Raw genomic sequence first — 14,270 nt, 5'->3', positions numbered from 1 at the left:
TACGGGTGAAGCTTAAAGAGATCAAGGAGTCTTAGTCAAATCAACATTAAACTGGTTATTCAAGCTCTGGGGCAGTGCAGAGAAGAGCCATGAGGCTTATCAATTGTGTCAGGAAAGAAAGTAGTGCCTTTCATGACCTCAGGATGTCCCAAAGCACACAAGTCAGGAAAGACTGGAGAAAGTTGAGCTTTTCAACCTTGAAAGGAGGTATCTGAGGGGTGATTTTATAAAGGGAGGCATACAAAATTGTTAAGTGAATGAAAAAGGTAAACCTGGAAAGTTACTTGTGTAAAACAAGGGGTCGGTTCAAATTTATGAAAGGTAATTTTAAGACGGAAGGATCAATGTATGGAATAAATTTCCAGATAGAATAATGGGGGACAAAATCCTGGAATCATTTAAGAAGCAACTGGATACTACAATAGGGGGCCATTAGGATCATCCTGGATGGATGAGTAAAGATGGTTTCATATAGCACTAATAACAAAAAATAAGATGGAACCTGTTGTGTATGCAATAACTCAATTGACTGAATACTGTAAACTCCGAACAGGTACAAACCAGGCTCTACTTTATGAGGGCCCAAAGTAATTACATTACAAGATGACTGGCCTTTTATACCTGGGCTGCACACAGGTGTGTACAGCCCAATGACCTCCAACAGTGGTGCCACCTGGTGGCTAGTAAACCCAAGCAAACATGACAGAACCCCAAATCATTAGAGAGAAATCCTCAGGGATGCAGAAATTTCACTTCAAACACAAAGGGTAAGGCATTCTCTGTTATAACAATGTTTCCAGTATGTACTAGAAGAGGAGCATGGTGGGATTCCAAGCTGCAGATTATAACTGCTCAACCGCGCCTTCAGCTGCCTAGGCCCCAAGCTCTGGAACTCCCTTCCTAAGCCTCTCCGCCTCTCTACCTCTCTTTTCTCCTTTAAGACGCTCCTTAAAACCTACCTCTTTAACCAATCTTTTGGTTATCTGCCATAATTTCTTCTTATGTGGCTCGTTGTCAAATTTATCTGCTTTCTCTTATAACACTGCTGTGAAACGCCTTGGGACCATTTTACCACGTTAAAGGCACTATATAAATAAAAGTTGTTGTTGTTGCAGATGGCCACCAATGTTGACCCCTTTCCAGATCATTTAAATAAAGGATGGAAGCTTTCAGTGCCCCACATTTGGGTTTGCTCACAGGGATTAAATGAGCAGAATGGAGAAGGTAAAAATTGAGATGACATTGTTTGGTTTGGTTTGATTAGCTTTCACCCTTGGGGCCTTTACTAGGCCCACAGCAGAACTCAGCTGGTCTAGGGAGGGCACACTGGTGGAATTCCTGAGGTAGCCCAGGAATTCCCTAGACATTCCCCCAAAGCCGCCTTATTTTGTCTACTTCTATCCCCAATCACACACACCCCCTCCCTCCACCATGAATTTAGACCACTTGTTATATTGGTTGAAAAGGCCAAAATGTCATGCCCATACACAAGTACTGATCATGGAAAGATCTCATCTTCTGAGGTTAGATTATTATTTTTCTTTCACAAACATAAACAATGTGTAACCCACAGATGCCACTACATGATACCATTCAATACTCTCCGTACAGTGTGCATCATTTTGCAGCTCAGGGTTCCCATGCAGCCGCAGGTCCAGTATATTAATGTGTCGGATTTTCTGAAGTTCCTTCCATGTTAAAAGGTTTTTGGATAGGTCGAGTGTTCCCAGTGCAATAAATCGTTTCAATCCATCCAAACCCTTAATCTGAAAATAGGATTAAAAAAGGGGGCTTATAAATTGTTCCATAACAGAAAATGCTAGAAATACACAAATCAGGCAGCATTTGCAAACGGAAAAGATAAGTTAACGCTTCAGGGGACCGAAATTTAGGCCTGCCAGAAACCTGCCGCACTTACCGTCTTTTTGCCGCCATTACAGCGGTGGACATTGGATCGATTTTCACCGATTTTTTTTTAAAATGGCGGCTAGCAGTAATGAGCGGTGGGAATCGGGACTTTGCAGCGGTGTGGATGGGTCTATTGGAGTGCAATTACCACGGGGAAATTCACCCTTCTGGTGATTTTCAGCTAACGAGTCAGCTGCTCCCTGGCCTTAAAGGCCACATTTTGCAACTAGGCTCTGAGGAGGGGAGGCCTTGCAGTGAAAGCCATGGCTGGTGATGCTGTACCAAGGAGGTCAACTTGATTCTTGGACGCAGAGCTGGGGACCCTAATGCAGGCTGTCGAGGGAAGGGGGCGAGTCCTGAAGTATTTATCAATGCTTGGAGGGAGATAGCCGTGGAGGTCTCAGGGACCTCCATCCATGATCGGATGGCCACCCAATTTTGAAAAAGGATGAACGGCATCATCTATTTGATGAAAGTGAGTAACTGCTCCACCAATTGCTGACCTTCCATCTGCGAGCATCTCCTTCATCCTTCTCTTATTTCCCACCTTCACGGTACAGTCACTGAAGCAGCATTTCATTGTTGAGGCCTCTATATATATCTGTGTGTGTGTTCTCGCAATGGAGGTTCCCTTTCATCTCACAGTTACAGCTGTATGTCAGGGACAAACACTTGTGCACTCATTTCTGATGTGTCATCACAGTGGTACTCACCAACCATTCTTTGTTTTGCAGGCCAAAGTTGCTCATAATAGAATGGAGCAAAGAAGGACTGGTGGTGGCGAGCCCCAGCTCCAAAACCACACACCCTTGGAGGAGAGGTTCGAGGCGGTTGTGGGCAGACATGCTGCCTTCCCTGTGGCATGCGGTACTGCTGATGCTGATGTGGGTAAATGAAGGCCCTCCTTTAATGTTATCTCTCACTGAATGCTCAAGCGCCTACTGTGCCTTTCCCTTTAAAAGTGTGCTAGTTGCAGCCTCCACGCGTCAATTCCCCACCTCCCCCTCATGGCAGCCCTTCTCCCATTTATGCTTGCAGATGAGATGCCCCCTGTGGCCTTCGGTACTGGCGATTTGTGCAGCATGTGTAAGTGAGACCTTCCTTTAATGTTATCTCTCCCTGAAAGCGTCAGCACCTACTGCGGCTTTCCTTTAGAAAGTTGCAGCCTCCATGCATCAATCCCCTACCTCCCCTTCATGGCAGCCCTCAGATGTGCCATTGATGCTTGCAGATGAGAGGCCGAGTGTCATGTATCCTACATGATTACTGCTTGTACTATTACAAGGTGTGCCACCAGAGGGCACAGCAGTGGGAGACTTGTAGGTTATCTGTACAGGTGTGCCAGGCCTAGTATAAAAGGCAGGCCACCATGTGTGATCCTCACTCTGGAGTCATCAATAAAGGGCTAAGGTCACTGCAGTTCAAGTACAACACATTGCCTCGTGGAGTCACTATCAGAGCATTTAAAGACATAACAATTGGCGACGAGATTACGGACCTTCACGCGAAAATGGCTGCCCTTGGTACGTTGCAGCAGTTCGCCGATGGTGATGATTGGGACACCTTTGTGGAGAGGCTCGACCATTTCTTCACAGCAAACGATCTGGCAGGCAACAACCCGGCCACACAGGCTGATAAGCGCAAAGCTATCCTGCTAACCAGTTGTGGGCTCACCATCTATGGCCTAGCCAGGGACTTGCTGACACAAGCGAAAACAACGACCAAGACGTATGAGGAGCTCATAACGCTGATCCAAGCGCAGCTCAAGCCCAAGAAGAGCATCCTCACAGCCAGACACCGGTTCTACACCCACCGACGGCCCGAAGGCCAGAAAATCGCGAAATATGCTGCAGACCTCAGGAGGCTGGCGGCACCGTGTGATTTCGGCAATCACCTCACCGAAGCGCTGCGGGACATTTTTGGCATTGGAATCGGCCATGAGGGCCTTCTTCATAAGCTACTATCTGCGGATCCACAGTCACACTGCAGAAAGCCAGCTCTGTGAGCCAGGCATTCATGACCTCGACCTGTGGCTCTAGGCAGATGACTCATCCTCAGAACTCAAACCCAGCAAGTACTGTGCACAGAGTGGCACCTTTTAGAGGCTGGACCGTGGAACACGAACCTTCTCAGGGAAGAGAGAACAGGCCCCTGAGTCCTTTAACTCAGAGTCCGCTGAGCAGGGCTAATCGAGTAGCTCCATGCTGGCGTTGCGGAAGGAATCACAGGGCTCACCAGTGCCATTTTAAAGACTATGTGTGTAAAGGCTGCAGCACAAAGGGCCACCTCCAGCAAATGTGTAAGAGAAATATGACTCACTGTGTCGATGAAGAATCTGCAGATGGCCATGAATCCAGTGCGGATTATGAAGCGATAGAGAGGCAGCACAGCCCCACGATGAGGTATATAGCATGTTTATCTGCACCACCGAGTGTTCCCCGTTGAGGATCGAAGTCGAGATAGATAGCGTTCCAGTCTTCATGGAAGTGGACACGGGAGCGAGCCAGTCAGTAATGAATCAAGAAGCCTTTGAGAGGCTTTGGGACAATCAAGCTGAACGACCCGAGTTGGTCCTGGTTCAGGCAAAGCTGTGCACCTACACCGATGAACTTATCCCAGTCGTTGGTAGTGCAGATGTAAAGGTACTCCATGATGGCGCGGTGCAAAAGTTACCCCTGTGGATTGTTGCAGGTGATGGACCAACGCTACTCGGAAGAAGGTGAATGGAGAAGATCCATTGGAGTTGGGAAGACTTCATCCATTCAGTGATCGACATCCTCCGCACTCGGAGGCAAAGCGAGCCCTCACTTGAGGGTGGACCCGGCACCAGAGAGCAGACCAGCACAGCACCCGAGGCACAGACCGCTCGGCACGACTGCGCGGAGATGATCCAGCTGAGACGACCCGAACGCACCTTCCAGGCTCCAGCAGCAGGACTCCGGAGGAAGGAAATTGGATCCAAAGGCGACTTCCCAGCTTCGGTGGCAGAACCCGGGGAGAAGAGGATCACCGCAGTCAACATCGTGGATGGAGGAAAGATGGCACCCAAACCACGAGGTGATGCGCTGAAGAAAAAGATGGCGGCGGACAGACCACGAGGTGTAGCATGATAGAGCAACAGGTGGCATCAAACGGAGAAGAGGATTGGGGTAAAGATAGCAAGGCTCTCTTAAAGGAGGCCTGCAACCCACCACATTTAAAGGGACAGTTCCACATTTTCAAACAATGTAAGAGCAACTGTGAGTTAGATGTAAAATGTGCAATTGATGATCAGAATTGTGTGCATGCAATAAGCAAAGAAAAGGCACGCGATCGCGATCGGAACTACAGGTTATTTACAATGAATAATGAAACGCTGTGCGATGTAGGATTTCAACTGCACTCAGTCAATGCAGCGGGCAGACACCCATCGGGAGCACACAGGTCCAGCGAGCTACCCAATGTAGTAGCCTGCGTCCCTGGGACCAGAGTTATGCACCATGGAGTGTGGCCATAAGCAACCAATACATACGGGCTGCAGAGCAAGCGATCTCAGGAGGACAACGGCACCGGTATCGATACCCTGCCCCTGATCGGCTCCACCTCTCAGGCACCCGATGGCACCAAGCGCCACGAGCCTGAAAGAGCAAACTGTGCTAAGGTGCAGCCCCCAGACCCCATCGCCACCAAGGCCATACCCGGGAATGAAGGGTCACCTGTAACAGTTCTCTCAAAGGGGACCGGGACCAGCCAGGATCCCAAACAAACAACGCCCAGGCAAATGAGTCAACAGTTCCCTGTGCATTGCTAGACGACTGCTCCTCAGGGAGCAGCAGCGATCCAGGGTGCAAAGAAAGGACAGAGAGGTCACCGGCATCTGTGAACCTGCCCAACGCTAGGAGCAATGGCCCCGAGAGCAGGCAACTTGAGCCAACCAGGTTCCCACTGCCAGCACTGGGCACCGCGCCACCACCAGACTACTTGGACATCATCCAACAGTTCTGGAACTAGCTTGTCCTTATGCACTGGTTACCGATCCCCTGTATTTATTGATAATGTAACTCACCAGTCGAAATGTACTTGCCTCACAACTGAACCACAAATGAAATGCAAATTTTTTTTCTGGACTTGAATATATATGAATGTAATGAGCCTCTGGCATAATCTATATGTGGGGGGGAGAGAATGGAGTGGTCATGAACACACACAAACAGAAACTACCAGCGCTCTACTGCCAACGAAACACCAACCACTCACCCAAGATAGAAATGACCCGCTAAGGGTCAACCAGGTAGAGCTAAGCCCAGAGCACAGTCAATGCAGAAGCGATTTGCACTAAAGGCTTGGGGGAGAGTGATGTCATGCATCCTACATGGTTACTGCTTGCACTATTACAAGGGTGTGCCACCAGAGGGCACAGCAGTGGGAGACTTGTAGGTTACCTGTACAGGTGTGCCTGGCCTAGTATAAAAGGCAGGCCACCAGGTGTGATCCTCACTCTGGAGTTATCAATAAAGGTCACTACAGTTCAAGTACAACACATTGTCTCATGGAGTCATTATCAGAACATCTAAAGACATAACACCGAGTGACAGCTGAGGCGAGGGAGAGGCTCCTCCTGAAACACCGTCGCAAGGCCTGGAGGAGACCCTTGAGGATAATGAGAGACAGATACATCCTGATCTCATTGAAGACATTGAGGGCTCCAGCCTTGCTGACACCCTGAATTGCACTCCATCTTTTGGTGACATGTTTGATGAGGAAGAGGAAGAGGAAGACATGGCTGGCAGCACTGCTTCCACTCACATGCCAGCTCAGATATTGGGAGTACGCAGTCCGAACTAGTTCAGATAGTATAGGGGTCTATACTGTGTGTTGCACCGGGGCCTAGAGGGCTGCAGCATGGTGATGGGGCTCGGCAACCTCGGGTGTCATCTCTTCGGGGGGCGAGTCCGCACCGGAGTTCTGCTGAGGAGGACTCAACCGAGCCCAATGATGTTGGGGCTTCTGAATGAAGGGAGCAGGCCGTGCATTCCCAGATGTTGGGGGCACTAGCAATGGTGCCTGAGAGGCTGTCGGAAGTAGTGAGGAACATGGAGGAGTCTGCCTCCTGCATTGTCGCCAGCTCTGCACACTCCATGGAGCCCATCATTGCCAGCGTGCGGGTGATGCAGGTCTCTCAGAGAGACCGTGTGGATCCAGATGTGAGGCCGCAACTCGCAGGTGATGTGGCAGCTGCCATTACAGCACAGGCATGAGGGAACAAGTGTATCGGTGTTGCTTTGGAGAGGATGGCCGCGGCTCTGCAAGAGTCGACGGAGCGTCTAAGTGCTGTCATATCTGGTGGCTTTGACACTCTGGCTGCTCTCATGCAGTCTCAGATCGCTGCCATCCGACACCTAAAGTTCCGGGCTGGGTCCAACATGGGCCATGGGGGACCTTCCGGTGTAGCGCCACAGCACCAACCTGACCTCCCTCAGATTGGTGGTGGTGGTAATGTGCCACCCCTGGTGAGTGACTCAGGCTCCTCGGACTAGGATACAGATGATGCGTGCTCTCAGGATCGCAGCATTCCTGGCCGCAGACCTATCACTCCGCCAGTGCCTCGAAGCATGGAGTCGCCTGAGCCAAGCCAGACTGAACACTCCCAGGGAAGGTGGTGCCCAGTCTGTAGCCGGCCCTTCCAGGGCTAAAGCTGCTCAAGGGCATCCTAGAAGGACATCTGCAGCTTCCACACAGGGAACACAGCAGCCTTCCCAGACCCACAGGGGCGCAGTAGTAGGATAGACATGCGTAAGAGGGGTTATAAGGAAATGCACAAGGGTCACAAATGATGTTGGTCTGTTATTGTTTTGCACTATTTTTTGTTGAGTTTTTTGCAATGATTTTGATGTTGAATTAAATCTTTATTTTTTGCACCAATATCTGAGCAGGTGTATAACGTGAGGGCGGGTACTTATCTATGAAGGCACTCATTGTGATAGCCATGGAAAATAGATACCCAAGGATCATGTGGGGATGGGATTATCTAAATCGAACAGCAATCAGCCAGGTCTGCACTTCCCTTGCAGGGTTAGGATGGCAACGATGCCTCCTGGGTGGCTGGCAACTCACATCCTGGTTCTTCACCTCCTCCTCCTCCTCCTCCTGCACCTCCTCCTTCTCCTCCTCCTCCTCCTGAGGTGGTACTGCTGGATTGACCTCCAGCGGCTGTTCCCTCATGACAGCTGGGTCATGCAGCATGCAGCAGACAACCATGAAGATGGAGACCCATTCAGGCGAGTACTGCAAAGCACCACCAGACTGGTCCAGGCAACGGAACCTTTGTTTGAGGATCCCAATGCAGTGCTCAATGATGCACCTGGTGGCAGAATGAGCGTTGTTATAGGCATGCTCGCCTGCAGTCCTGGGGTTCTGAAGGGGAGTCAGCAGCCAAGTGGACAGGGGATATCCTTTGTCCCCAAGCAACCATCCACAATCCTGGTTTGGGCCTGAGAACACAGTGGGCACACTGCTCTGGCGCAAGATGAATGAATCATGGCTGCTGCCTGGATACCTGGCATTGTCTGCTCGGATCCTATGCTGGTGGTCACACACCAGCTGGACATTCAGGGAGTGGAATCCCTTTCTGTTCACGAATATCTCTGGATGGTTTTGTGGCGCCCTCAGTCCGAAGTGTGTGCAGTCGATTGCCCCCTGCACCCTGGGGAACCCTGAAATCTGTACAAATCCGGCCTGCCACTCCACCTGCTTCTCCCTGGTCATCAGAAAGGAGAGGCTTCTCTTATAGAGAGCATCGGTCACCTGCCAGATCGAGCGATGGGCGGAGAATTGCGATATATTAGAAATGTCTGCAGTTGCAGACTGGAAAGAGCCAGTAGTGTAGAAGTTGCGAGCTATGGTCACTTTTGTCTCAATGCTGAGAGCTGTCCTCAGCCTTGTGTGAGGCTCCAGATCTGGCCGCAGGACATTGCACAGCTCCCTCAGCATGTCCTTCCTCAATCGCAGCCTTCGCACACATTGCTGATCACTGAGCTCCAGAAAGGAAAACTGACGTCAGTACACCCTTTGACGGTAGGGCCTTCTTCCCCCAGGTCTGTGCTGGGCCCTTCCGATGGCAGCTGGCTGAGCACCTTCTCCATCTTCCTGCTGATGTTCCTGAGCCTCTGCAGGCTGCTGCTGGCATGGCTCCTCTCCCACTATCTGGTGTGGGGGGTCAGCATAGTTGACCTTCCTTGTCATGCCATCTCCCTCCTGGCCAGCCTCTCGACGTTGAGGTTTGCAGCCATCTGCAGGCCCTGTTGTGTAGCCGTGGCTGCTGGCTCCCTTGCCCGCTGCCTCTCTGCACGTTGCTGATGGCGCCACCTTCTCCTGCGTGCTGCCCTGCTTCTCACAAGGCGTTTCCCTGCCAACACTGAGCTCATCAAGTCTGCAGGCTGGACCCTCACTCAGAGGCCTCTGTGGAGCAGAGAATGAAGCCCACAGGCCACAGCTAATCACGGAGAGTGAAAAACTTTTCCCAACTCTGCAAAAGTTCTCAGAAGTCCGATGCCGTTTGTGCAAATCCCTACAAAGAATTCCGCTAAATTTTCGGCAAATAAACCCTGATCCCAACACACCTCCCTTTCTCCTTCGCTGGCGGTCTCGAGGATCCCGGCAAAGTGCACTGACTCAAAAGGCTGGCGGGGGCACCGTCACAAAACCTGCAGCCTTTTTTGTAGTGAAAATAGGGGTCGGGGTGGAGCGGCAACGGTGTGCACCCTGATTGTGTCATCACTGCCGCAAGCCCCATACCGCCGCGGAAGTCGGGAGATCGGGGCGGAAGTGGACTCTGCCCCAAAACTCCCACGCTAAATATGGGTCGTGGCAACCATTCAACTGCAAAACGGCGGCCATTGGATTCTGCCGCCTGGCCGCTGCATTCTGGCACTAACGGGCCTTTATCGGGACCCTGAATTTCGGCCCACAGATGTCACGGAAACAGTTTGTTTCATTGAATTTATCAATACTTACAATGCACGCTCGGTTAAATTTCTGTATTAAAGATGAACCCCCAAAATTTCTGACTGGCCCTTGGAGTGTGCTGGGGTGGGACTTCCTCCGGCTAACAGCTCTGATGTTGACCCTGACTCAAATCCTGTGCTCAGCCAATTTATATCCTGTCAGGTGGGCCGTGCACTACTGGAGAAGGATGCTCATGGGGAGGTTAGCAGGGAGTCCACCTGCCATTGGATATTTACGCTGGTGGCAGAAGGGGAGGAACATTTTTGGGGACAGAGAACTAATGCTGCAGCAGCATTTGGGTGGGATTGCAACCATGGCAGTGGGCAAGTGTTGGGCAGCCAATTTTTCCAAGGCTTACCTGAAGGCGCAGCAGAGGAGAAATGACCTTTTTGGGATGGGTGGCAAGTGGTCCCCAAAGACCGTGCTGGAAAAGTAGCAGTGGCTGTAGGTGCTATTTCTCTAATGGCACTGCAGTGCAAGAGGTTTGTTGACCTGACCAGACCAACATTAGACAAATCTTACCCATGTCCCATGAATGCACTGTGCTAGTATGTGTAACAGTCCCTCACTCCTTACCCTCACACTGCACTAACCTAAAGGGCTGAATTTGCTCTCGTGATCCCTACCTTTACCTGCAACTCATAGGCATGTCAATCTGCTTGCATTATTCTTGCAGCAGAAGCTGACCCATAATGCCTGGAAGTTTCAAGGCACAGGTGGTGCCCCACCCCACAACCACCTCTGAAACCACCCCTGACTTTCAGTTTCTCACTCCCTATGAAAAATGCTCCAAGTCCTGTAACTCCAGTACTGAGTAGATGGTGTTGGGACAGAGAAATATGAGGGCCTGTGGCAGGTTTAGCATTGCTTTAAACATCTGTTGTTTCTCCATCTGATGGTTAGGGGCTCAGACACCCATTTTTCAAGAAAACTCTTCTTTTCCATCGACTACAATGAACCACATCTCAGTTTGTCCACGTTTCATTTGAACCTCTCTTCCTCGGCTTTTCCTCTAGATAAACCACAGCAAGAATCAGTGGAGGAGGTGTAATGTGTTTGCTTCATGGGTTTTTTGCTTAAGAATTCATGAAGCAAATACATTCAAGGAGGAGGAAGAAAATTTGGCAGGCCCCTTTCCCTCAGACCACCACATCCTCAAACATAGCGTCAGTCACTCACTGTCTTGCACTCACTAGCCCACTTCTTCTTCTTCCGTATGGTCGTAGCAAAGCAAATCAATTGTTAATATCTGAATTGGATATCCAGGCCAAAGCTTCTAGTGTAATAACGTGGATATTTTGTAGGCTGCCTGCAAATTTCCTCTGAGGGCAATGCTCACTGATGTGCTCCCGGGTCTGATTACATGAGGGCGATGCTTTAATCTTCCACCTATGGAGAAGGTGGCAGTATCTACCATGACCAGCTCTGAGGCAGTTGATGTTTGCGAGGGAGGTTTGAACCTTCAGGTTGTCCTCTATAAGCAATCCATTTCGTATGTCACAGTTCTTCCAAACATTTTGCCATCGGTCATCAAGGCTGAGGAGAGATCGCTGAAGGGACTCGGCGACAGTCCAAAATAGCCTTCTACATTTGAGACGGGTTGGTGGTAGGTTGGTCAAGTCGACCTGGATTGGCATGTCTTTGCTGGTGTAGCAGTTATATTCTCTAGAGGTGCTGGTGTCGATAACATAGAAACATAGAAAATAGGTGCAGGAGTAGGCCATTCGGCTCTTCGAGCCTGCACCACCATTCAATAAGATCATGGCTGATCATTCCTTCAGTACCCCTTTCCTGCTTTCTCTCCATACCCCTTGATCCCCTTAGCCGTAAGGGCCATAGCAACTCCCTCTTGAATATATCCAATGAACTGGCATCAACAACTCTTTGCGGCAGAGAATTCCACAGGTTAACAACTCTCTGAGTGAAGAAGTTTCTCCTCATCTCAGTCCTAAATGGCCTACCCCTTATCCTAAGACTGTGTCCCCTGGTTCTGAACTTCCCCAACATCGGGAACATTCTACCCGCATCTAACCTGTCCTGTCCCGTCAGAATTTTATATGTTTCTATGAGATCTCCTCTTATCCTTCTAAACTCCAGTGTATAAAGGCCCAGTCGATCCAGTCTCTCCTCATATGTCAGTCCAGCCATCCCGGGAATCAGTCTGGTGAACCTTCGCTGCACTCCCTCAATAGCAAGAACGTCCTTCCTCAGATTAGGTGACCAAAACTGAACATAATATTCCAAGTGAGGCCTCACCAAGGCCCTGTACAACAGCAGTAAGACCTCCCTGCTCCGATACTCAAATCCCTAGCTTTGAAGGCCAACATACCATTTGCCTTCTTCACCGTCTGCTGTACCTGTATGCCAACTTTAAATGACTGATGAACCATGACACCCAGGTCTCGTTGCGCCTCCCCTTTTCCTAATCTGCCGCCATTCAGATAATATTCTTTCTTCGCGTTTTTGCCGCCAAAGTGGATAACCTCACATTTATCCACATTATACTGCATCTGCCATGCATTTTCCCACTCACCTAACCTGTCCAAGTCACCCTGCAGCCTCTTAGCGTCCCCCTCACAGCTCACACCGCCACCCAGTTTAGTGTCATCTGCAAATTTGGAGATATTACTCTCAATTCCTTCATCTAAATTATTGATGTATATTGTAAAGAGCTGGGGTCCCAGTACTGAGCCCTGCAGCACTCCACTAGTCACTGCCTGCCATTCTGAAAAGGATTTGTTTATCCCGACTCTCTGCTTCCTGTCTGCCAACCAGTTCTCTATCCACGTCAGTACATTATCCCCACTACCATGTGCTTTGATTTTGCACACCAATCTCTTGTGTGTGACCTTGTCAAAAGCCTTTTGAAAGTCCAAATACACCACATCCACAGGTTCTCCCTTGTCCACTCTACTAGTTACATCCTCAAAAAATTCCAGAAGATTTGTCAAGCATGATTTCCCTTTCATAAATCCATGCTGACTTGGACCGATCCTTTCACTGCTTTCCAAATGCGCTGTTATTTCATCTTTAATAATTGATTCCAACATTTTCCCCACTACTGATGTCAGGCTATCCAGTCTATAATTACCCGTTTTCTCTCTCCCTCCTTTCTTACAAAGTGGTGTTACATTAGCTACCCTCCAGTCCATAGGAACTGATCCACAGTCGACAAACTGTTGGAAAATGACCACCAATGCATCCACTATTTCTAGAGCCACTTCCTTAAGTACTCTGGGATGCAGACTATCAGGCCCCGGGGATTTATTGGTCTTCAATTCCATCAATTTCCCGAACACAATTTCCCGCTTTATAAGGATATCCTTCAGTTCCTCCTTCTCACTAGACCCTCTGTCCCCTAGTATTTCCGGAAGGTTATTTGTGTCTTCCTTTGTGAAAACAGAACCAAAGTATTTGTTTAACTGGTCCGTCATTTCTTTGTTCCCCATTATAAATTCACTTGATTCTGACTGCAAGCGACCTACGTTTGTTTTCACTAATCTTTTTCTCTTCACATATCTATAGAAGTTTTTGCAGTCAGTTTTTATGTTCCCAGCAAGCTTCCTCTCATACTCTATTTTCCCCCTCCTAATTAAACATTTTGTCCTCCTCTGCTGTATTACAAAATTCTCCCAGTCCTCAGGTTTGCTGCTTTTTCTGGCCAATTTATATGCCTCTTCCTTGGATTTAACACTATCCTTAATTTCCCTTGTTCGCCACGGTTGAGCCACTTTCCCCATTTTAGTTTTACTCCAGACAGGGATGTACAACTGTTGAAGTTCATCCATGTGATCTTTAAATGTTTGCCATTGCCTATCCACCGTCAACCCTTTAAATATCACTCGCCAGTCTATTCTAGCCAAGTCACGTCTCATACTATCGAAGTTACCTTTCCCCAAGTTCAGGACCCTAGTTTCTGAATCTTAATCAGTCTCCATCTTAATAAAGAATTCTGCCATATTATGGTCACTCTTCCCCAAGGGGCCTCGCACAACAAGATTGTTAATTAGTCCTTTCTCATTACACATCACCCAGTCTAGGATGGCCAGCCCTCTAGTTGGTTCCTCGACATATTGGTCTGGAAAACCATCCCTAATACACTCCAGGAAATCCTCCTCCACCGCATTGCTTCCAGTTTGGTTAGCCCAATCAATATGTAGATTAAAGTCACCCATGATAACTGCTGTACCTTTATTGCATGCATCCCTAATTTCTTGTTTGATGTTGTTTCCATCCTCATTACTACTGTTTGATACTAGAGAATGTTCTACATGCCCTAACCCTCATGCAAAACATTTCTAAAATACCTGCAAGTACTCTGCCCATTTTGTTTTTAAATAGAGAGTCTGTGGTGGTGGTGGTGGTGGTGGTGGTGACAG

General features: G+C 49.0%; 1 protein-coding gene across 1 annotated transcript; it reads right to left on the bottom strand.

Moving 5' to 3' along the window:
• Positions 1-1,532: 1,532 nt before the first annotated feature.
• LOC139269122 (putative nuclease HARBI1) lies at positions 1,533-8,877 on the bottom strand. The gene is made up of 2 exons (XM_070888224.1): positions 8,002-8,877; positions 1,533-1,766 (listed from the first exon to the last, which is right to left on the bottom strand). Exons 1-2 carry the CDS (start codon positions 8,875-8,877, stop codon positions 1,533-1,535), a joined length of 1,110 nt encoding a protein of 369 aa, XP_070744325.1.
• Between the last annotated feature and the right edge of the window lie 5,393 nt (positions 8,878-14,270).

The sequence above is a fragment of the Pristiophorus japonicus genome, chromosome 8 (assembly GCF_044704955.1).
Source record: "Pristiophorus japonicus isolate sPriJap1 chromosome 8, sPriJap1.hap1, whole genome shotgun sequence".
NCBI lineage: Eukaryota > Metazoa > Chordata > Chondrichthyes > Pristiophoridae > Pristiophorus > Pristiophorus japonicus.
This window is presented reverse-complemented; position numbering and strand designations above follow the sequence as displayed.

Excerpts from the sequence above, each read along its gene's own strand:
- LOC139269122 (XM_070888224.1), bottom strand. The coding sequence starts at position 8,877 with ATGCTGAGGGAGCTGTGCAATGTCCTGCGGCCAGATCTGGAGCCTCAC. Across the intron at positions 1,767-8,001 it reads AGGAGGTGAAGAACCAGGAT|ATTAAGGGTTTGGATGGATT; the intron begins GTGAGTTGCCAG and ends TCCTATTTTCAG.